At 44.3% G+C, this 24,446-nt stretch overlaps 1 protein-coding gene across 2 annotated transcripts in view; it reads left to right on the plus strand.

The window, feature by feature from the left end:
- Positions 1-24,446, plus strand: part of dscamb (Down syndrome cell adhesion molecule b) — a gene marked incomplete at both ends in the record, with an annotated part of 191,749 nt that overhangs the window by 117,089 nt on the left and 50,214 nt on the right. For both annotated transcript variants that reach the window (XM_080543422.1, XM_080543423.1), the window contains 8 exons: positions 15-161; positions 264-542; positions 903-1,178; positions 2,027-2,323; positions 6,091-6,363; positions 7,729-8,007; positions 8,296-8,415; positions 12,291-12,470. In XM_080543422.1, the coding sequence (XP_080399548.1) occupies positions 15-161; positions 264-542; positions 903-1,178; positions 2,027-2,323; positions 6,091-6,363; positions 7,729-8,007; positions 8,296-8,415; positions 12,291-12,470 (1,851 nt within the window). The remainder of the gene's footprint in view (positions 1-14; positions 162-263; positions 543-902; positions 1,179-2,026; positions 2,324-6,090; positions 6,364-7,728; positions 8,008-8,295; positions 8,416-12,290; positions 12,471-24,446) is intronic.

The following is a 24,446-nucleotide window of genomic DNA, read 5'->3' on the forward strand; positions in this document are numbered from 1 at the left end:
TCGTTCTGTTCCAGGCCCTAGATATCTCATCACGTCCACAGGAGCCCTGTATATTCTGGATGTAATTAATGAGGATGGATTGAACAACTACCGCTGCACCACACGGCATCGTTACACCGGCGAGACCCGGCAAAGCAACAGCGCCCGACTTTTCGTGTCAGGTCAGTGCCTGTCTTAAATATGCAAAATCTTCCCAAAATGTCTACTAACCTTTGGATATTCTGATATAGTGAATACCAGTAAAATTCGGTTTGTCCCATCAGATCCCACCAACTCAGAGCCAGGCATTCTGGATGGCTTTGACCAGCGGGAGGTCATGGCATCCCATAGGGTGGAGCTGCCCTGCAAGGCGTCAGGCCACCCCATGCCCCAGTACCGCTGGCTGAAGGATAACAGCCCCCTGGAGCCTGACAGCCGTTTCCGCCAGACCATCACAGGCCTGCTGATAGAGAGCGCCCATCCCACCGACTCTGGCAGCTACGTATGTGAAGTGTGGAACAGCTATGGCAATGCAGAGGTCATGGGTCAGCTGCTGGTCAAACGTAAGTACAAAAGGAACACCCGTGCTATCTCACCATAGGCGCTAGTCAGGGACATCCTTTACATTTTTACATTTTTACATTTTTGGCATTTAGCAGACGCCTTATTCCAAAGCGACTAACACTTACACTCAATACATTTGACTAAGCAAGTGAATCATCAATCCACCAGTCGTAGCAGGAAGAGTAATCCAGCTCAGGCCAGGGGCCATTGGCACCTATCTGGTGCTACCTCACCATAGGTACCGAGTCAGTCTCAATGTGTCGTTAACCTCTGTTGTTAGTTTGCTTGCTACCCACTTGTATCTGCTTTCCATGTGTCACTGCATAGTAACGCTTTTAATTGGTGTTTTTCTGCTCCAGAGCCGCTGAAGGCAGTGGTCAGTCCACGCAAGGTGAAGGGCAGTGTGGGAAGTAAGGTATCCCTGTCCTGCAGCGTGAGTGGCTCGGATGAGTACGAGCTGTCCTGGTACCGCAATGGAGAGATCATCTACCCTGGCAACAATGTGCGGGTCACAGGGATCAATAGGGAGAACCTGATCATGGAGGGCATGGCCAAGAGCGATGGTGGAGCCTACCAGTGCTTCGCCAGGAAGGGCAAGCTGTCTGCTCAGGACTTTGTGCAGGTCATCTTAGAGGGTGAGTGCAAGGCTTGTTTTGAAGACAAACACTAACTCTAACTGAAAAACAATTTAGCAGTCAGTGGGAACATACTTTACAACTGAAAGAAAACAATCAAATCAGTTCTCATGTATAACATAGCCTGTTTGTGTGTGTGTGTGCATGTACGGTAATGACTTAGCAAAAAAGATTTTGGGCCATGAATCAATGTGGCTGGATATGGCTGCTGTTTTTTGGGTTACTCCAGCCAGCTTCTAATTGCTTACCTGAGCTTGGTTGCTTGGACAACTGTCTCCTGTGGCCACGGAACTGTATAAAGAGGATATTGATAATCTATAATGATGTAGAGCATGCCAGGGTTATTAGAAAGCAACAGCAGGCAGACATTTCAAAGGCCATTTACTTTTGAAAATAGAGCTGTTTTTCATTTCACTAAGAATGCCCCCAATAGAGGAGAGGAACAGAAACAGTCAATGTATTGCTTTTAGAGACAGATGCTACTGTATGTACTGTATAGTATGCAGTATGTATATTACACGGTTTCAGGTTAGTTTCGTCGACACTGAAAGCTAAGGAAAAATAGACATTATATATGTCTCAGATGAATCCTTTATAATAAAAGAAAGTTATGGCTAAAGCCTGTGATGTTCTCTAGTCAGGCACTTTAGCATATCTATTGTTTTCCCTTTAGTCTCTTATGAAATGTAAACATCATCCTCTCAAGATAAACAGATACATGAACCTATTTTGGAATAATTCTTTTTCGGTGTGAATGTTTTCCGGTTAGGTTGCGCTGAACAGATGTAACACTGTCACTGTAGTTGATCTCCCAGGCTAAAGCTGTAGTCCTCCCACCCTCTCCTCAGACGGCACCCCAAAGATCCTGTCCTCCTTCAGTGAGAAGGTGGTCAACCCCAACGAGCCGGTGTTCCTGGTGTGCAACGTCAAAGGCACGCCCCCGCCCTCCTGCACCTGGTCTCTGGACGACGACCCAGTCATCAAGGACAGCCACCACCACCCCGGCCACTATGAGACTCACGAAGGTCACATGGTCAGCCAGCTCAACATCACCCACACCCAGGTCCCTGACGGAGGGGTCTACCGCTGCACTTGCAGGAACTCGGCCGGGGCGGTCTACCACCAGGCTCGAATAAACGTAAGAGGTGCTTGTCAGATCAGCTCCTCCAAAACAACAACAAAAACATAAACTTAACTCATTTTTGTTTTTGGTTTCAAGTACTGTACCTGCATGCCCGTTTCTCTTTTTTTGTTGTTTTTTTGTTGTTGTCTTTTTACTTGCTAAGTGCCTTCAGATACCCGAAGCTTTTACTTGAGCTCCTTTCAGGATTCTTTGTTTTTCTGGGTTTTTTAACCGCCTGCGCCCCCCTACCCCTCTATCCCTTTGTTTCAGTTGCAGGTATTGTTTTGTTTCCCCCTTTTTCAAAGGTGTTTTTTTTTATCCTCATGGGAATACACTCCTCTATACACACCTGGACACTAGAGGGGGGGGTCATGGGAATATCTTTGTTTATCTCAACTGTGCTTCTTTCTATGAGCCAGGAGAAACATGCATAGGAAGTCTGCTTAAAGGAACACATCACCTGACATGTGAAAGGGGCTTCCCTGTGGTGGAAACTAGTCATGATGGGTCTGGGTGCAAATATTTGGTATGGGCCCCAAAGCCCCCACCCCCCACCCCCCAACCCATGAAATGAAAATTAGCACAGTCAAAAGTACACAATTATTTCATACAGACCCGAACAGACCACAAATCAAATAAGCATATTCACAACTTAAGAATGGATCATATCTAAGCACATCAGTTTGATAAAAAAAAACTCAGCTCAGTAGAAAGAGGAGCACATGCATGCCTATGACTCCTGATATGCAGCAGTCATATGTAAATAATGACAGGTACAGTATTATACTATTTTCAATAACTGGCTCGGCGGCCAACAACCCCCCTCCCGTCCCTTACAAAAAAACATATCTAATTCCGGGATTTAAGATGCCTCCTGTTATACAGTGCCCTCCACAATTATTGGCAAAGATAAGTAAAAAGGGTTATAAAAATATATATATATATATTCTGAGAAAGAGAAAATCAAGTAGATAATTAGGGTTAGGGTTAGGGTTAACAAAACCATGTGAAAATTACCCTGCATTTAATACGTTGTACAACCTTCCTTTGACAATAACACAGCACTATGTCTTCTCCTGTAACATCTAATAAGGTTGCAGAATACAGAGCAAGGAATCTGAGAGCTTTCCTCTTTACACAATCTCTCCAGATCATCCAGGCTCCCAGGTCCTCTCCTGTCCACTCTCCTCTTCAGAGCCACTGGCTCTCAATGGGGTTGAGGTCAGGGGACTGAGATGGCCGTGGCAGAAGCTTGATTTTGCGTTCAGGGAACCATTTTTGTGTTGATTTGGACATATGTTTTGGATCATTGTCCTGCTGGAAGATCCAATGAAGGCCCAGTTTTATTTCCTGGCAGAGGCAGCCAGATTCAGATTGAACATCTCCTGGTATTTCATGGAGATCCCAAAAAAATAATAATAGTACTCAGTCAGGATAAAATAACAGTAACATAATTAAAACATAGGACCTGATAAAAAAAAGTGCATTATAAACACAACTAACAGGAGGGAAGGGAGGCTTCAGGAGGGACAGCTAAGGTGCAGCCTGAAGAGATGGAGGTCTTCAGTCTACCACGGAAGACAGGGAGTGACTCTGCAGTCCTGACAGCGGTGGGGAGGTCTTTCCACCTGCGAGGTGCCAGGTCAGTGAAAAGCTGTGACCAGGTAACGCAACTGCTGCTGCAGGCCCGTAGAGGTGGTGGGCCACTCCACCGGCAGAGGCGGAGGAGCGGAGTGAACAGGAAGGTGTTTGGGGGCTGACCATTGCCTGCATGTAGGAAGAGACAGTTCCCTTTGCTGCCCAGTAGGCGAGCATATGGGTCTTAAACCTAATGTGAGCTACTATCAGGAGCCAGTAAAGGGTGCGGAGGAGAGGGGTGACATGGGAGAATTTGGGGAGGTTGAACACCAGACGGGCAGAACTCTGGATGAGCTGCAGAGGTCTGATGGCGGAGGCAGGGAGCCCAGCCAGGAGTGCATCACAGTAGTCAAGGTGGGAGATGACCAGTGTCTGGACCACAAGGTTCCCAGGGCCTTTGGAGGAACAATATGTATTTATATTCATATTTATTAATTGTTTAATTAATTAATTAATTTGGCCATTTAGCAGACGCTTTTATCCAAAGCGACTTACAATTACGAATTACAGGGACATTCCCCCTGGAGTAACTGAGGGCTAAGTGCCTTACCCAAGGGCACACTAGTAGTGGTGTGGCTTCAGGCGGGATTTGAACTCACAACCTTCCGATCCCAAGTCCAACTCACTATCCACTAGACCACCACTACCCCTTTAATTTATACCCCGGTGAAACATGGATTACTGTTTGAAAGTTCCTAAATACTGTGATCAACTTGAAAAAGTAAAATATGGAAATAAATGGATACATTTTGTTCATAAACATTTCTAGGGGTGCCAATAATTGTGGCACACGTGGTTTTGTTAGAAATTATATATATCATTTTTTCAGTGTGACATTAATCTAATTCACCAAAAAGTGAATTTTCTATTACTCTTTTTACTCATCTTTGCCAATAATTGTGGAGGCCACTGTATGTTGGTCTCTTACTGTATGTTTGCATTTGAATTGCATCTTGGTATTGTGTTTCCATAGCTAGCTTAAGTAAAAGTCTATGACCTCAATGTTTTCACATCACATAATGAAAGAAACAATAGAATCATTGGACAGATTTCCCTGCAAAATGGCTAATATATTATTCAAAAATATTTGCAAATGAAATAGATGTACTATCATCATCAATTCATATTATGTTGGTGACCCTTGTGCAGTGACAAAAATGACTAATTCAATATTATTTATGTCGGCCAAAGTAAGGGGATCTGCTCTTTCGCACCCGTGGACATTGAAGGATTTCATCCTTACTTCCTTGTCCAATCACAGGCTGTTTTCTCACTTATTTGTGTGAATTGTTTTACATTTCCTGACTATTTAGACAGCAAAGACCACATGCTGTTGAGTCGTGGTGACCATCGGTGAAATGTTCCTTTAACCAATACCTCATCGGTTCTTACTGAGAATGAGTAGTAAACTAACCTTGTGCTACAGTATACATAACTACTAATAAGCTATGCATTATATATATCCTGAGGTGGTTCTCTTGCCATTAGCAAGCCATTCACATCTATTTCATATCTCTAAAGCGCTTCACATGATGCTCTAATCTCATAGTCACTGCGGCTACATAATTGGTCGATTTAGTTTATTTGTTATATTGATTATTTATTATGCATGTCTCAGATATCGGTCTGTTTTAGGACATAATGAATATATTCCACCTCTTCTATCTCTCTCTCTCTCTCTCTCTCTCTCTCTCTCTCTCTCTCTCTCTCTCTCATTTAATTGACTTTTAATAGTAACGTCTTATTCTCCACACAGATTGCTGTCACTTAATCATGATCCTTCCTCTGATGTTCTCTTCAGTTCCATATATAGATGTTAAGATGCAATTGGCTAATTTCATGATTTGCTCTTCAGGCTTTAGTGACCAGTGAGATTCAATACTGTAGTGATCTTCAGTGATGTTCACTAAAACAGTTCTGTCTTTCAGCTGTCAGTCACCTCCTCTACCTTGATTTTACTCTGGTCCTGATTTCACAGCCCTTTCATCAGCCAACCTTGAGGTCATGTGGTAAAAAACAACAACAACAAAAAAACACAATTTGGGTGTGGTTCCTACAGAGCACTCACTGTTTGATGTGGTTGTGATGTCACAGTTCCTTACCCCCAAAATGTGTTTATAGAGAGCTCTCTCTCCCTCTCTGTTATCTTAGGGCCTGCCAGCATTCGTCCAATGAAAAACCTCACAGCCATTGCCGGGAGGGACGCCTACGTCCATTGCCGGGTCATTGGCTACCCTTACTACTCAATCAAGTGGTACAAGAACTCAGCCCTGCTCCCGTTCAACCACCGGCAGCGAGCCTTCGAAAACAACGGCACACTGAAGCTCTCCAACGTACAGCAGGTAGATGAGGGAGAGTACAACTGCAGTGTGCTCGTCCAGCCCCACCTGGTGGCCACTCAGAGCGTCCATGTTCGTGTCAAAGGTATGACCCGGCTTCCCCAACATGTGCTGTGTCTGTGAACCAAGAAACAAACATGTACTGTGTCTGTGAACCAAGAAACAGAATAGACAGAAAGGGGGGCGCTTAGGTGGCGTAGCGGGTTAAGCGTTGACCATGTAACCGCAGGGTCCCCGGTTCGATTCCGGCCGGGGACATATCCTTTATGTCATCCCTCCTCTCTCTCTCACCCATCCTTCCTGTCTAAATCTCTACTGTATCTGTCAATACAATTAAAAAAAGAATAGACAGAACTCCTCATACTCCAAATGAGAAGGGCAGATCAGTGTGAGGAGTTGAACGGTCTCCTGGCTCTCTGACTTTCTTTGCTATGTTCCAAATACATTAGACAGCAAAAAGTGCTATTGAATATAGAATCACATTTACAGCCCAATAACTACAAATGAGCTAGATTGAATACCCCCAGAATACAAAATGCGAATCGCAACAAGTGCCTTCCCCATGCCTCATATCCTCTCTTGTGTTAGGCCTAAATGTCATAAATGATGTAGATGCTCCTTAAGAAAATGTTCATGGGATGAGGGTGAGGGAGAGGAGGGGGTGCGTGAGGAAAGAGAACACATCATATAAAGCAATACTTCAATTTGCGAGTGTGTTAGTTAATTCGGTTTGCTCATGCTTAAAATTGTGAAGCGTCTGGGGGGATCCCAGGAGCTCATTATCCCCACTTTGTTGTGAATTAAATAAGCAGCTGAAGTGCCTCTTATCTCAATGTTATTTTAACTCATTGGATTCTGAAACACGTCTGACTGGTGAGATGGGCTGGAGAGTCCCCAGAGAAGCTGCTTGCATGGGGAATCTGGGGAGGAATCCTGGGAATCAAATCATCTCTGTGATTATCTTTGAAGATTCTCTTCTCTCTGGTTTTACTCCTTCTCAACCTAACCCTAACCCTAACCCTAACCCTTTTTAGAATGATCTTTCTGGACACACAGGGTATAATAATAATAATGATAATAATAATAATAATAATAATAATAATATATTGGACTTATATTGCGCTGTTCTAGACACTCAAAGACGCTTTACAAACTGAAAAGATCGAGTAGTAATAATAAAAATAAACAAAAGATAAGTAAAAGAAAGTATAGGGATCTAATTAATTTGTAGATTACTAATCTAAGTCTAAGTGTCTTTGTAGGACAATCTATATGGTATATGGTGTATGTGATGTATAGGTACAGGTATATGTGAGTCAATAAGATACACTATGATCACCGTGTCAAATATTTTTGAAATAGTTACAGCTCTGCTTGGCACTGTGTGGTCAGACTCCAAGACTTTCTCTCAGTCTGATATGTAACATACTACTCTTTCCCCCCCTGGCAGTGCCGCCGTACATCCAGCCCTTTGCCTTCCAACGTTTCTCCATCGGTCAGCGCGTCTTCATCCCCTGCGTGGTGATGTCAGGTGACCAGCCGCTCGACATCACCTGGCAGAAGGACGGACGGCCTATCCCGGCGAGCCTGGGCGTCACGATCGATAACATCGAATTCACCAGTTCGCTTCGCATCTCCAACCTGTCGCCCGACCACAACGGCAACTACACCTGCATCGCACGCAACGAAGCCGCCGCCGTCGAGCACCAGAGCCAGCTCATCGTCAGAGGTCTGTCTCTTTATCTTTCTTTCTTTCTGAGGGCCTGTTTGTCTTTTTCTTGTTTGTTTTCTAATTCTAATCTCCCTCTTTTATCTGTCTCTCACAGCTTCGATGTCTCTATCTCTTTCTCTCTCTCTGTTTACCTCGTTTCATTCAGACTATTTCTCTCTCGTTTCTCTCTTTGCTGCACTCTTTTACTGTATCCATCCATCCACTGTATCTATAATGCTCCTTTTCTGTCTCAAGCTAATAATACACTAGTAACCCTCTCTGTCCCACTTCTTTGGTTGTGTGTAGTTCCACCCCAGTTTGTGGTACAGCCAGAAGACCAGGATGGGATCTATGGCAAGGCCGTGACGCTGAACTGTTCTGCTGAGGGTTACCCACGCCCCACAATTGTGTGGAAACACTCCAAAGGTAAAAACATGAACCAAGGAACGTAAGGTAAAATGTTGTAAACTGTCATACAACTGTTTTATGATGAGCATACACGACAGGCCTTATTGTTTAACACTAGAACAGCCGTGCCTTTTTTACCTACTAAAAGAGCCGCCTCTTTACAATGCTAAGCTGCTATTTACACACAACGACCACTAGTTGGCCGCTTGTAAATTAGCTTCCTACACAGAAAAACGGCAAAACAGCCTTATATATACGCTTATCCTGATGTGATTTTAAAGATGTAAGGATACTGGGTGGTAGAACGCACATATCTAGGAAAGGTCATGAAAGGAGGGTCCTGAATTTTGATCGAGTGCACAGATATAACACTTTTTTTTTTTACTCACATCAAATGACCCCTCGTGGCTGACTAAGTGTTAAACAGAAGTCAAGAGTTGACACACTGGTTGAGTGAGGCTGCCTGGTTTGTGTACCGGTATATTGAAGTCAGTTGACTACAAATGCACACAGTGTGTCTGTCCCTTTTATCCATTGAATAGCAGCTATTTCATCTTGTGCTGTGTGTCTTACCACCGTTGTTCACAAGGACATTCACAGCTGACGGAATGGGGGAGGATGTGGCTAACATGTGAGTTTCATCCACAGCCTCCACATGTATGAAGTGGTTGATCTGCAGGTGTGTGATGCGTACAGTCACAGTTGCACAGCCACTGGGGCTGTGGGTTAGGGTTAGAAACCAATAAAGGCCAATGCACACGGCGTGCGATTTTATCGCACCGCCGAATTCGATTCCATTGTTTTCAATGCATCTCAATGAGACAATGCACACGGCGTGCGATGCGATATTGTCGCACGACAACATTCGATTCTCCATTCACATTCATTCATTCATTGGTGTGAATTGAGAATCGAATGTTGTCGTGCGACAAAATCGCACGCCGTGTGCATTGGCCTTAAGGCGTCGGTCAGGGCCTCCCCTCCCCCCCAGACAAGGGGGTTGGGAGAGGAACAGGAGAGGAGGAGAGGCTGACATTAGGGAGAGAACAGGTGAATAAAGTGGCCCGGTACTTGATAGCTCAAGAGGGGACCCAGGTGTTTCTTTCATCGTCCATAACTAGGGATGAAAGACTCCCCAATGGACAACTAATGGGGTGGTTTGTGGGGGCGGCGGGCCTGGGATCAAAGGCAGGGGGGGGACACTGGCCAGGCTTTAATGGGATTTGTTTGTGACTTGGGCTCCCTGGAACCGAGAGGAGATTGGGTTTGATGTGAGAGGCTCTTTGAGCCCTCAGACACCCCCCTGTCTGATTAATATTGTGTGACAGGAGACCGGTCGCCACGGCGACGGTAGATTGACGACTGTGTGTCTTCGTCTGAGAATCGAAGGTGTCTAATTTGTAAGGCAGGGTCTGTTCTGTTGTACGGCTGGGCAGCCTCGTACTCATGTGTCAGCGGAGCCTCTGAGAGCCAGAACCGTGAGGAAAAGGTCAGTTGGCATTAGGATAACTGCCAACTCTATTTGAATATGCAAAAATCCATAATTCAAGAGAGTATGTCTTTCTCTCTCTCGTTCTCTCTCGCTCTCTCTCTATCCGTCTTTCTCTCCATCTGTAAGGCAGCATGGTGGGACTACTGTCGTCCACTAGACCTCTTGCTAACCAGAATCACTTGACTGCATTTCCAATAAAGCACCAAAACCAACAGCTCACTAAATGACCTTATCTCAACACTCTCGTTTTAGTGCATGCTAATATCTGGCACAGGTCAGATAGACTGTATGCTTAATACTCCATGAACACTCCTGCAATGTGTTGCTTTTAATGTGATAAAGGTCGACCACTTATACACTGTAGCTCAGAATGCATGTCCATTCCCAGGCAGCTCCTTAACCTTAGCATTTTCAACATTAGTTGAAAACTAACCATGGAAATTTTACCCCTTCAGAATGAGACTGACAACAGAATCATGGGTGATAATAATGATAGAACATGTCCTTATTCCCTGATCAATCTAACATACTATAGTGCTATAGTAACCACTATAGTAACCATAGTAACCACAACCACAGTACAACTCACCAATATAGAAAGATACAGTAAGTCAGACAGTTGGCCCACAGAAACAGTGGTTCTTTCTAATCCAGATTTATATTGGATTATAATATATATATTATATCTTTTTCTCAGAGGGCGGTAATACATCAGGAAAAGTGCAACGCAAAACTATCTCTAGTCGCTCTATTGCTGACAATCTGTTATATATCAGCACTACATATGCCAACTCCCTTACCAAATATATAATTTGTTCTTCTACAGGGGGACTCCTTTTATTCTACCATATGCAGAAGCCAATTGCGCACATATTCTTTGTTAACCTGATGTATTAATGCTCACTTCATTTTAGTATTGACTTCTTCAATGTAAACATAATGTAGGCTTTCAAGCTAAATGTCATAATACAGGAAGACGAATGATACAACTAGTAGGCCGAACATTCATTACGCCATGAATTTCAATATAGAGAGATGCAGGATATTGCTATCTTGAGTCATGTCTTGTGTTTAATTCAGTGTGTTTAACAATACTGCAATTTGGCAGAGCACACACACCTGAGTTCCAATGCTAACAGCAAACCGCATACAGTATACGGCCTCTCCCCCACACACGGTCGGCACAATCAACAAATCACAAAGAGACACCATTCCTAGTCTCCAACACGAACAATAAATCTCCATAACCATAACCCAACAAAGTTACCTGCAAACCGTCATAACAACGAGGTAACATCACAAAATATGGAGTTTCAAGATGCTAATTTCCTGATGTATTTCTAATGGAGAATCCTCAGTTCCCAAAGCTATATCTATGTGACGTAAATGCATCAAAACAAGTCTCGTAGTTTCGACGTAACTGGGGGGGAGTGTTGGCCTAGTGGATAGTGAGTTGGGCTGGTGATCAGAAGGTCATGAGTTCAAATCCCACCTGGGGACATCCACCACTAGTGTGCCCTTGGCACTTACTAAGTTACTCCAGGGAGGCTGTCCCTGTAATCTCTAATTGTAAGTAGCTTTGGATAAATGTGTCGGTTAAAAAGTAAACATTTTAAAGCATATACACAATATATGCAACAACAATAATAATAGTAGTTTGTTTGCTATGACTCCGGTGTGGGGATTCAACAGGTGACGAAATGAAGTGTGCAGGTGTGTTCTGTCTCTTATGATTCCCCTGGTACTTTGTGGACCGTAATAGCATGTCAAACATGCCTGACAGTAAAATCCAGAAATGTTCCAGGGCCAGAGCTGTACAAATTCAGTCTTCTCTCTTTTTAATTTTTTTACCAATCTGCTCTCTTGTTGAACATGGGCATAACATCTTTGGTGACTTCCTCATGTTGTTGCTACATTCTGCTGGGCATCTGCTGGGATATGTGCTAAGAGGCATGTTTACTATCTTTAAATCCCTAAAGCTTTGTCACCAAATCGTTATGCACACACACACACACACACACACACACACACACACACACACACACACACACTGTCCAAGGCAAAATAAGGACCGGCATCTGCTCGTAGTCTGCCCTTCTGACCTGTAACATGAGCATTAAAAGTAAAGACTTTAAAGATTAAAAAAAACAACTGTATGCTGAACTGTAGCCTTACTCTAGGCTACTTTGTTGTAATACGTTGTATGGCTAACAGTATTATTCAGTCTATTATCAATAGTCTTTCTTTAGCTGTCGTTTTTTTTTACTAGCTCCTGAACAACAGCTGGATTCGACCACTCTCTTTTCAGCAACATTGATTGAATGATGGTAACTGTTTGTATCCCCTGTCCCCTGTCCCCTGTCCCCTGTCCCCTGTCCCCTGTCCCCTGTCCTGTTCACAGGTGCGGGGGTGCCCCAGTTCCAGCCCATTGCCCTCAACTCCGGCTCCCGTATCCAGCTGCTGGCCAACGGCTCCTTGCTCATCAAACACGTGCTGGAGGAGGACAACGGCTACTACCTGTGTAAGGTCAGCAACGACGTGGGCGCCGACGTCAGCAAGTCCATGTACCTCACTGTCAAAAGTAAGACTCCCAGACATCACTGTTCTTAGTGTTGTGTTTGACATTGGCCCACTTATCACACTGGACTGTCTTGGGTGAGTTTGTGTCTGCCACACTGTATGTGTGTGTGTGTGTGTGTGTGTGTGTGTGTGTGTGTGTGTGTGTGTCCTGTGAATTCAGTGTTTTAGCTGTTGCGCAGCCAAGGACTTATCCCAGTTCTGTCCATTCCACCCTGAAGAGAGAGAGAGAGAGAGAGAGAGAGAGAGGGAGAGAGGGAGAGAGAGAGAGAGCGGGAGAGAGGGAGAGAGAGAGAGAGAGCGGGAGAGAGAGAGAGAGCGGGAGAGAGGGAGAGAGGGAGAGAGGGAGAGAGAGAGAGAGAGAGAGTGAGAGAGAGAGAGAGCGAGAGAGTGTAATACACAACCTCTACCCCTCTTCCTTTCTTCTTCAGTCACCATTTTTCTGCTACAATATGTTGTGCCTATCCTTTCATATTGATTGTCATCAGAGAGTTGTCCTTGCCTTGTAGACAACATATTCAACACATGATGCAGGAGTGTGTTACCAGATGTATTTGACTTAGTACCAGCATCCTTTGCTTGTACTAAGTAAAGTACAACCTCCACATCCCTAATTACTTCCTGTTTAGAAAACCAACCAGTGAGAGCCGTGGCCAAGCGAAGCCTCACCTGGATGGCAGAATCATGGGATCATCATGTCGCCCTGGCTTTTGAGACGAACGTTCACTTTGATGACCTAGAACACTTAGATAACACTCATCATGACTGGAAGGGCTTTTGAACGAGTCAGCTGTTTGATTGTTCTAGTGGTCAAGTCATCAAACACTTAACCCCTGGCTACTCAGATGGCCTCTGTTATTGCCCAATAGACATCGCTCAATCAAGACCGTTCTGTTCGATAAGCTTATTTGGGTCAAAGTGAAACAAGGACAGATCCCAGACCTCAGAACTGAGTCCAGACCAGTTTGTGGGGTCAATTTACTGTGTGTTGACTGGCGCTGGCATACAGTATGTTAATGCCATGGTCACAAGTCTCCTGCAGTGCCAGTCTGGCTCCCCTGTGTGGACCAAGGGATGGGTGCTCAGATGTGAGTGGGGCTTATTTTCCTCCACTGCTCTTATCAAGCTGTTGCAGGAACCCCCCCTGCTAAGCAGCTCTCTCTCTGTTTGAGCCAAAGTCTGCTCGTTTCTGGCACTGCTACATGAAATGTGTACATACACAAGCAAGCACGCACGCACGCACACACACACACACATACACACACACATACACACACACACGTACAAATGCACATGCACACGCACACACACACACACACACACACACACACACACATACACACGTACAAATGCACACGCACACGCACACACACACACACACACACAGAGACACACACACACACACACACACACACACACACAGACACGTACAAATGCACACATACACGCACACGCACACACACACACACACACACACGCCAACCACATCAAACACACAAACATACACACACATTTGATTGAAGTATTACACAGGGCCCAATCTCTCTGGCTTGGTCAGCCTCCTTTCCTGGGGTGTGGTGATACTGAGGAGACGATAGTTACAGTAACGAGGCTAACGTGGAAGTGCTGTGTTTCCTTCTGTATATATCTGCTCACCTGGGGACGACTGCTACTGCTGCTACTGCTGCTACTGCTGCTACTGCTGCTACTGCTGCTACTACTGCATATGATTGCCGTGCTTGTCAGTGGACCGGTCTTACGTGTGTCATGAGAGCCAGTATTGTTCTTCATCTCCTACCCAGGCAGAACAACGTTGAAAAGCTTGAGGTGTTAAGAGAGGATCTACTCCGCCTTCCTTTTTCCCCAGGAGCTATTGTCATTTCAGCTGTTTCTACTAGAGTGGTGGTGAGCGTGCTCATAGTGAGAGTAACTGAGCAGGACAGATGGGTGGTGTGGCGACTCAACCAGTCGTCCCTTTGCATACCCTGTAAGAATGCTATCTAGGCCTTAGGAATTGTGTGTGTTTGTGGGTGCGTGTGTGTGTGTGTGTGTGTGTAGTATGCATTTCATTTCATGCGTGTGTTTCGGGGGTATGGCTCAGTGAGGCATGGCATCATGGCCTACTTCCCCAGGGTGCCCTAGCGAAGAGATGATGAAATGAGGGTTGAAGTGTATTATCCTCACCCAGCATCATGGCTCCTAGACCCTACAGTAGATCAACCCACACCCTGAGACACTGAGACCGCTGCGCCACAGGAGAGAGAGGATATCATTGGCAATGTGGAAGGGAGGGGAGTTCAAGAGATTGCTTTTATTAATACTTAAACATAGCTGACAGTAATTGTGTGTGTGTGTGTGTGTGTGTGTGTGTGTGTGTGTGTGTGTGTGTGTGTGTGTGTTTGTGTGTGTTTAAGCTGTATTCATGAAGGTGCAGTACTATACAGTACATTCATGTATGTATATCTTTTAGGACTGTTCCATTGTATCTGGCAAACAAGTGCAGTAGAATTTCATGTAGAACATAATCATTACTGAACTCAGATATGGCCATATTCTTATCGAAAGATAACTAACTTGTAAGGATGTAACGATACACTCAACTCACGATTCGATTGTTTTTTAACAAAATGAGATTGCAGACAAATTATGACTGAAAAATATAATTTCATTTATTTCTCAGGCAAAAACAAACAACAAACAACAGACAAATACAAAATACTGTATTTTCTTAAAAGAACCCCTTTTTATTTTCGGAGATAGGGTAGAACTAGGGTAGAACAAGCAAAGTCAAAAGTAGATTTCGCCCTCTGCTGTTTAAAAAGAGTATCGCTGTGCATTTTTCATCTCACCGATTTGAATCGTCACATATTTGGAGCGATAATGAACTGTCTTGCGATGCATCGTTACATCCCTACTAAGTTGTGAACTATGTGAGATCTTTATTAGAGTTATCCAAACTCAGGCATTACAGGATGATGGCACAGCTGCACTCTTGTCACTCATCTAAAGATCGCATTACATGCCTTTTAACCCTCGAACTGAGCAGTCATAGACTCAAGATGCTTTCTGTTAAAGTGTACTTATCCGCTTGAGTGCACTGAAAAGGAAGACCATTAGTGTCCCAGTATGTGTGTGTGTGTGTGTGTGTGTGTGTGTGTGTGTGTGTGTGTGTGTGTGTGTGTGTGTGTGTGTGTGTGTGTGTGTGTGTGCGCGTGTGTGTGCGTGTTTGTGTGTCACAGGGCGATGAAGTGCATTTCTGCTTCATTTAAACACGTCAATACTTCAATTAGAGCCAGCCTGAGGGCCCAGGAGAATATCTATGTGTATGTGTTGTTCTGCCTTTCCTACAGAGATAAGGTTCAGATTTAAAAGAAAGAACATTATTGTCAAAGAAAAAAGAACATAAAACATCATGCGACAAACAGCATTTCCTCAAAGTATCTAAACCTACCATCAAAACGAATATAACTAGAAATCATCCACTAAGATTATATTATATTTACCAATGCTTTTTGACTCAAATACAGTAGAATAATAGTCATAATTCATAATGATCAGTGACATACAGCAACATTAACACAGGAAATATAGAATTACCCACAATCCACTAACCATAGCTTGTTACAATATCACAAGAGCCCTCTTTTTGTCTGTGCTGTCTTAATTGCATGTCAGGAGCAGGGCTAGGATTCTTCTTTTTGGCATTTTTTCTTTTCCTCCACCTCCTCTTCCTGTTCCCCCTCTTCCTCCCCCTCATCAGTTCATGCCCCCTGTCTCCCGGGAATATGAGCAAGAGAACCTCAGGCAGGTCTCCAGACGACACTGCCGCCGCTTCTCTCTCCGATGTGGACGGAAAAATACCCCTGTTAAGGAGCAATAACATTTAGAGAAGGGCTGAGGAGGCTTTTTTAATGTGCCTCACTTAAAATTCATAGTTGTCACACAGAATAAATCAGCATTTCTTTGTTGTGACCCAACGGAGCGCAGGGCTTGAGAGTGAATAAGAGATGAAGCCTAAACGTCGCCAGCCGCTAGTCTGACACATTCCATCATGTCAGAGACGGGCTGTCAGTGGTGCCACTCCCCTCTCCCCCCCCCCCCACACACACACACACACCCCTCCCCTTTCCTCCGCTTTTAACCGGCTGCTTCTTATGGGGTCGTGCACTCCACTGAAGCCATAGAGAGCGAGATGGTGGAGAGAGGAAGTGTGTATGTGTATATGTGACACCTGGGAGAATGTATGGTTTACTTTTGTGTGCATATAATATTGTAGTGTTTGTCTTTTTCTGTTTGGGTATATTTTTCTGTTTGCGTGTGTGTGTGTGTGTGTGTGTGTGTGTATATGTGTGTGTGTGTGTGTGTGTGTGTGTGTATATATGTGTAGATGTGTAAGGGGACAGTGAGGCAGTCATGGGGCTAGATGAGTACTCCTGTCTGCTGTGTATGAATAATAAAAGGGGTCTTTCATTATTAAATGACAGTGGGCCTGGTGGGATAGCAGAGAGAGAGGAGAGAGATCACAGTTCCACCGCTGCAGGGGAACATGCTCTCAGACAGGGTTGCTGAGATGTGTCATGAGTCCTCTATGCTCCTGCTATCCGCTTAGCTCCTCCAGAAGCAGCTACTCTACTGGATCAGTCAGAGGAGTGATATAGAGCCCTAGATGCCCTCTATTCGGTTGTTAAGTCGTGACGTGTTTCCGGGTCCAAAGTTGGCTGAGGCGCTTTTCCGAGGCTCAAAGACGCTGACAATATGGGGAAAACGGGAAAGTGCTGTGTCCCTTGTTGTATGAATAGATCCGAGTCTAAAAAACTATTGAACTGTCATTCTACCGCTGTAGTACACTGGTACTCTGGTGCAGGGAATTTCTGGTTTGGACACCGAATAGGCTTAGCCAGTCGGGTATTCTGCTGGTTCTCTGGTACTGTATGTGATATGATGCGTTTTGTGTAGCTATGTGCAAATGCTGGGTGTCTATCGAATATAGCAATACTCATGGTTTGACCTTAAGCATACTTTAAGTGTGTCCACTCTCAGGACATAAACTGGCCACTCTTAGTGAACATGATTTGCTGTAACTGGACCTGAGCCAAATATAGAGACCACAGCTAGTGGGGACCAGTATAGGTTACCAGTGGTCAGCAAGACAGAAACGCATGAACACAGGATGGAGACTTATATGGGTACTGGGGTCAATAGATCAGTATATTTGGGAACGGTCGGTCAGCTGACCGAGAGTCAGGTAACTGTTGACCGGAACTAACAAACCGTTATGGTATTGGAAAGAGGCGAAAGCCACATCTAACTTTAGTGGCAAGGGACAGCTGTTTCCGGTGTCAGCGGAAATCTAGGATATAAGCCCATTGCAAAGTGTCATTCGGGGCGTGCCTCTCCTCGTTGCTTGCCGTGTGTTGAGAGGCTGCCCAGCGCTGTATGGAATAAATCTATCTTAATTGTCTACTTGAGCAATCTATTAATTATTCACTTAACGGGGAAGGAACAAATCTAGGCCGCCGCCTATCATCTGAACATTCACCTACTATCAGTATGTGTGCACCTTCCTGCTGTTTCTACCTGATCATCAGTGTACATAAGTAGAGGTCACAGATAGGGCGTTCACACCGGCAAAGAACCGCTCCGGTTCGCGTTCGCAAACCAAGTCTGGAACCGGCCGGCGCGTTCAGACCGAAACTCATATTGGTTCGGAGACTGAAAAGTTGGTTCGCAGCGGGAGCCAGAAAATAGTGGTTCTCCTAATTTCCAGTGAAGTAGCTGCCATCTAGTTGTGACATTTGTGTTTATCCCGCCCCTTCATCACCCATCGTTGATGACGTGGATGGTTCTGGTTACACTGGTATGAACGCGGGCTGGTTCTCCAGACAGCACAGAGGTTCGGAGGTTCCCGAACGCGAACGCGAACCGGAGCGGTTCTTTGCCGTTCTTAGCCCTAAGATAGGGCTTACACACCGGCAGTTCCGAACGCCGGTTCGCGTTCGCGTGCCGAAACCTCCGAACGTTGGCGATGTCTGACGAAAGATACACTGGTATGAACGCGGGCTCGTTCGCCAGACAGCGCCAACGTTCGGAGGTTTCGGCACGCGAACGCGAACCGGCGTTCGGAACTGCCGGTGTGAAAGCCCTAAGAGAGACCCAGGTTCTCAGATGGAGATGAGGAAGACCACCTGACTACGGGACACTTTGCCTGGGACAGGTCGGTGACACTTGCAGGCAGAGAGCCACATCTACCGCCTGTCCTATATACAGATATATATATATATATCCTATATACAGGGTTAGGGTTTAGCAAACACACCCAGCTAACCACTCTTCATGAGCTCAGCGTGAGAGAAGCAATAATAATAATAATAATAATAATAATACATTAGACTTATATAGCGCTTTTCTAGACACTCAAAGACGCTTTACAAACTGAAAAGATTGAATAGTAATAGTAAAAAGAAACAAAAAATAAATAAAAGAAAGTATAGGGGTCTTATTCATTTTTAGACGACTAAATCTAAATCTAAGTGTCTTTGTAGGACAATCTACTCTGTATACCGCAATTACACCTAGATTTCGGACGGAGAAGCGGCAAACAAGCGTCCTCTCTCGACCAGCTTTTCTTGAAAAGGTTTGAATGAGGCGATGAGTCTCCCTCGTCTCCTTCAGAGATATTTTTTTTTCTGATTTTATCCCTTTTTCACCCAATTTGGTATCCAATTGCACCCAACCTAGTATACAATTATCCCCTGCCTATTGCGTAGGATCCGCCGCACGACCCCGTGGCCGGCAGCCCCAGAGGAGATAGCCAGGCAGACTAGCTGTCTGGCTCCTCGAGCCCAACACTGTTATTCCAGCACCAGACGGGGGCGGTGTTGCGCGACGGATCCTTGTCCGGAAATAGTCCTATACCCCCCTTGGGAGCGGCCGCTCAATATGCCGCTCCCTGTGGGCCCCGGCCATATCCGGGTCTGGCGAGACCGGGATTCGATCCCAGTCCCCGGTGGGCAGCTTTGCACCTGAGACTGATGCTTAGACCGCTGCGCCACCGCGGGGCTTCCTTCAGAGATCTTGGGTTTACCTTATGTGTTACCTTTGGTTCTCTCTCAGTCGACACGGTTCAACCCTGGGAACCCGGCAAAAATACCCTGAATGCCTGGTCCATGTAAACACGAGAGAGCATGTACAGGACAGAGGGTGTTCCGAAACCTCTGCTCCACAGAGGAGAAGGGAGGGGAATGCAAAGGGAGCAGTATGGCAGGGTGTCTGCAGTACACCATTAAGAGTAACTTTGGGAAGGGACACGTCGTTAGGGTGCCCCAGCAGATGCCCCACCGAAGCCTGTGTGGCATGCCTATGGCAGCCAGACAGTCTTCACTGGAGGGAAATTGCAGAGATGGGGCTCTGAAATGGAACCATCTCAAGGCTCTCATTTACATAAAAATTGCTGGCATTTAGCTGCCTAGCAGTGTGATCGCAAACAACAATGTCCATAGCACATTGTTTACAGATCCAGCAGAGCAGGGCTCTGGGGGATCTCAACTTTGAACTTTAGATGAGGCTCTGTGGACTTCCAGAAAGGACATTAGAAAGGACTTAGAAATCACACCTCATCCATCACCTCCCAACCCTTCACATACCTGACTCGACATTTGAGAACCTCAGTATCCCGCAGAGCACAAAGCTTGGAGTATGAGGTGCTACGAATGCTAGTTCGTGTGTGAATTAATCCAAAGCACGGGGGGGTAGACATTGTGAGAGTTTGCCTTCCACAAGGTATGACCACATCAATTAGGGACTCTTTTAGGACTCTCAAATAGGACGTTTCCCAGACCTGGTAGAAAGCCGAGCCGTGTTTTCTGTGGGAGGAAACAGGAGACACAGTGGTTATTAAGGGTGTTGACACACGCTAAAGCCGTAGCGGGGGAAACAACCAAAATGATTTAAGCCCACACTCCAAAGTAGTGTAGCAATGAAGATTCATTAAGATTGCGATTACACAAGGGCAATAGGTAGTGCTGCTACATGTATGTAGGTTCTAGCACTGGTAGCACAAGGTGTAATTATGTCAAACTCGTAAAAGGGCTCAAGTCCGAGAACTTAAAAGGCGAGGCGAGGCAAGTTTATTTACAAACACAATCAGCTGATATTTCTCACACGAGGCGAGAAAATGTGCTTTGTCAAAGCTACGCACGGGCTGGAGCGGTCTGGAGACCTTGAGTCACACAACCTAGCCAACCGTCCAAGTGCTGTCCGTAGCCTACGCGAGGGACCTAGAAAGTTATAAGCCTATAAATTGTGGAATTAGCAGGGGTTCAAACTATTCCAAATAATTGCGAGCACACAAGCTAGCTGTCGACCTCCTTGTGATGGTCTGCTAGCTCAGTGTAGTAGGTAGTAGCTCAGTGTAGTAGGTAGTAGTTCAGTGTAGTAGGTAGTAGTAGTTCAGTGTAGTAGGTAGTAGTTCAGTGTAGTAGGTAGTAGTTCAGTGTAGTAGTAGTTCAGTGTAGTAGGTAGTAGCTCAGTGTAGTAGGTAGTAGTTCAGTGTAGTAGTAGTTCAGTGTAGTAGGTAGTAGTTCAGTGTAGTGGGTAGTAGTTCAGTGTAGTAGTAGTTCAGTGTAGTAGGTAGTAGTAGTTCAGTGTAGTAGGTAGTAGCTCAGTGTAGTAGGTAGTAGTAGTTCAGTGTAGTAGGTAGTAGTTCAGTGTAGTAGTAGTTCAGTGTAGTAGTAGTTCAGTGTAGTAGGTAGTAGTTCAGTGTAGTAGGTAGTAGCTCAGTGTAGTAGGTAGTAGTAGTTCAGTGTAGTGGGTAGTAGTTCAGTGTAGTAGTAGTTCAGTGTAGTAGGTAGTAGTAGTTCAGTGTAGTAGGTAGTAGCTCAGTGTAGTAGGTAGTAGTAGTTCAGTGTAGTGGGTAGTAGTTCAGTGTAGTAGTAGTTCAGTGTAGTAGGTAGTAGTTCAGTGTAGTGGGTAGTAGTTCAGTGTAGTAGGTAGTAGTTCAGTGTAGTAGGTAGTAGTTCAGTGTAGTAGGTAGTAGTTCAGTGTAGTAGGTAGTAGTTCAGTGTAGTAGGTGCACACAAGGTGAAGACTGTCCAACTTGAAATACCCAATGCATCAGTATTCTTCTAGAAAGTCAAACTGAACCGCAGGATTCAAAAACCTATCTGTAAGAACACATTACAGTACGCTTTGGACATTAAGCGAGTGAAGAGTGGAAAGGAACAAATAGACGCGCTTGTCCTAAGATGGGCGGTAGGCTGGGCTATCTGCCTCCTAGTGCCCCCAGCCTGTACCAGGTGGGATTGTAGGGGGGTCTTCAGGGGTCTTCACTGAATAGGTAGAGAGTTTTTCCCATAGTGAGGGCTCGAACTGAGTTGACTAAAAGAGAACTGTCGGAGCCATATGAAGTCTTTTTGAGTTTGATTAAGAAAATCTATAAATGACATATTTTGTGTTTACATCATATGATTATGAATGAAATATGTTTATATTAAATGTTTTGGTTACCTTTTTGATTTTATCCTATTTATGTACCTTTAGCGGTTGCTCACCTACCAGATACTGACCTAATTACCGTGAGTGATTGCACCTGGTAGGTAGGGATGGGACGATTATCGTGTTTATCGTTAATCGCGATAAAAACACCCGCGATAACTTTATCGTGGATAATTTTAATTAGTTGAATAATCGTCATAATCGTTTATTTATTTTTTTTTATTATTATTATTATTTTTAAATGACTGGACTTTTTAAATAGGCACTACATTTTATAAACACTGCTTTGTCTGACTGGTGGTCCCCAGCTGATGACCCAGTTAGGCCCACATAGGTGTTCAGTGAGGTGTCACAGCACACCTGTTCTAAAGGCACTGTTGGAGGTGCGTCAGGCAGCAATGCCCAGCAGGAGTACCATCACCTGTATCATGATTTGATCTGTCTGTTTTTATTGTATGTATTAATGTATGTGACCTATGTGTGTTTTTTTGTTGTTGTTGTTAATATTTTTATTGACTTTCACAGAGTCATGTACACAACAGGACATAACAACAACAACTAGTGTCCGTGGGGGAGGTTATTGTCCCATTAATAGTAGAAAACTAGTTTTGCACTTTGTTATGCAGTACATTGTCCATAAACAATAACAGAAAATGTTCTTTCTCTTTTTCTTTTTTTTTAAACAAACTAACAAACAAAAAACAAAGACAAACAAAACAAAACAAACAAAAAACAACAACAGGGGGGGAAGAGGCCATGTCACATATCAGAAATAAACAGAAAAGAAAATGACAACAAATGCCATAATATATGGGGGGATCATCCCCATCGGAGACAGCATCCATGTCTTACAGTCCTAAACACGGCGGCAGCACAACACCAGCACAGTAAATAATATTGTGACCCATACATTGTAGATCTGTTACACATTAGTCTTGTGTACTTTCTTGAGTGTAATCCACCAAACCTTTCATTACAATGGCAGCCAGTCTGGTACCAATATAATCTAAGAACGGAGACCAAATCTTATAGAATGTCTTTATCTTACACTTATCTTACACATATGTCAGATATTCCATAGGAATCATATCAAAAATTACCTTGTGCCATCCAGCTATTGTAGGCGGTTTGCAGTCTATCCATTTCAGCAATATATTTTTCCTTGCACAAAAAGTGAGGATACACAGAAGTCTTTTGGAATGCATACTTTTAAGTTGTTTGTCTGGCAACCCAAACAATAGACACATGGGGTCCTTATCCAATGTAACATCTAGAATGAGATGAATTGTATCCACTATACCTTTCCAGTAATCATCTATATATCTACAAGTCCAAACACAATGAACAAAGCTCCCAACCTCGGTAATACACTTTGTACACATTTCCGATTTGTTATGATCCATTTTATGTCTAAGTTGGGGAGTAATCTGCAAACGTTGTAGTAGTCTAAATTGCGTTTCCTTCGTCCTATTACAGATTGAGATGTCGTTTGCCGATTGCCATATTAGTGACCAAGTTGCTGCATCAGTATTAATGTTCAGGTCATTATTCCAGTCTTTGGGCGTAAATGCAGGTTTGCCTTTATCATATTTCGAAAGTGCTCTATACCCAAGCCCCAGAATGCCTCTCGTCTTTCCAGCAGAGACTATCTCCTCCAGCGGAGAGGGATGGTGACAGAGGCCAGTGTCTTTTTGGCTATTTAAAAAACTTCGTATCTGAAGGTATCTGAAAAACTCATTTCGTGGTAGGTCATATTTCTTACATAATTGGTCAAATGAAAGTAGTATTTCCGTATCATATAAATGTCCGATAGTAACCATCCCTTTGCTGTCCCACCGCTTGAAACCCCTATCCGTGGCACCAGGGGAGAAGTCTATGTTGCCCCAAACTGGCGAGAGGGAGGATGTAATAATCGTATGTTATAAATAAATAGTAATATAATTGAGATTTCTCACATGAGCCGCGCGCGAATATCCTCACAGAAATTTGTCTCGCGCGATTGTTCAGCCTGCATGGGTAACGTGACTGTCAAGTCAGCCTTGTCAGTCAGTCACTAACGTATGCTAGCCTTCTCACCATGGCTGCATCGGCCCCGTGTCCATTGCCTCACCTTTCCAGGGTTGCACGCAGGCTTCTATGCATACCTGCAACTAGTGTTCCTTCAGAGAGAGTGTTTAGTGCCAGTGGGCACATACTCACACCTCTCCGAGCACAGCTAAAGGCAGAAAAAGTGAACATGTTGACATTTTTGCACTTTAACCTATCTTGAAGCTTTCAAGTCTCTAAGCCACAAGGCTAGCACTCAGTTTGATGACAGAAAAGTGTCAGTGTTCAAGTTTTGTTTGACAGTATTTTTTTCCTTTATTTATGCAGTGATACCTTATAATTTATCATTACCTTATTTAAGATTTTATTAAAGATTTTTATTTTTGTCAAGATGTTTTTAAAATGATGTTAATGTTATTAACATGATTCAATAAAAATACAA

This window comes from Nansenia antarctica (assembly GCF_963989245.1).
Source record: "Nansenia antarctica genome assembly, chromosome: 12".
Lineage (NCBI taxonomy): Eukaryota > Metazoa > Chordata > Actinopteri > Argentiniformes > Microstomatidae > Nansenia > Nansenia antarctica.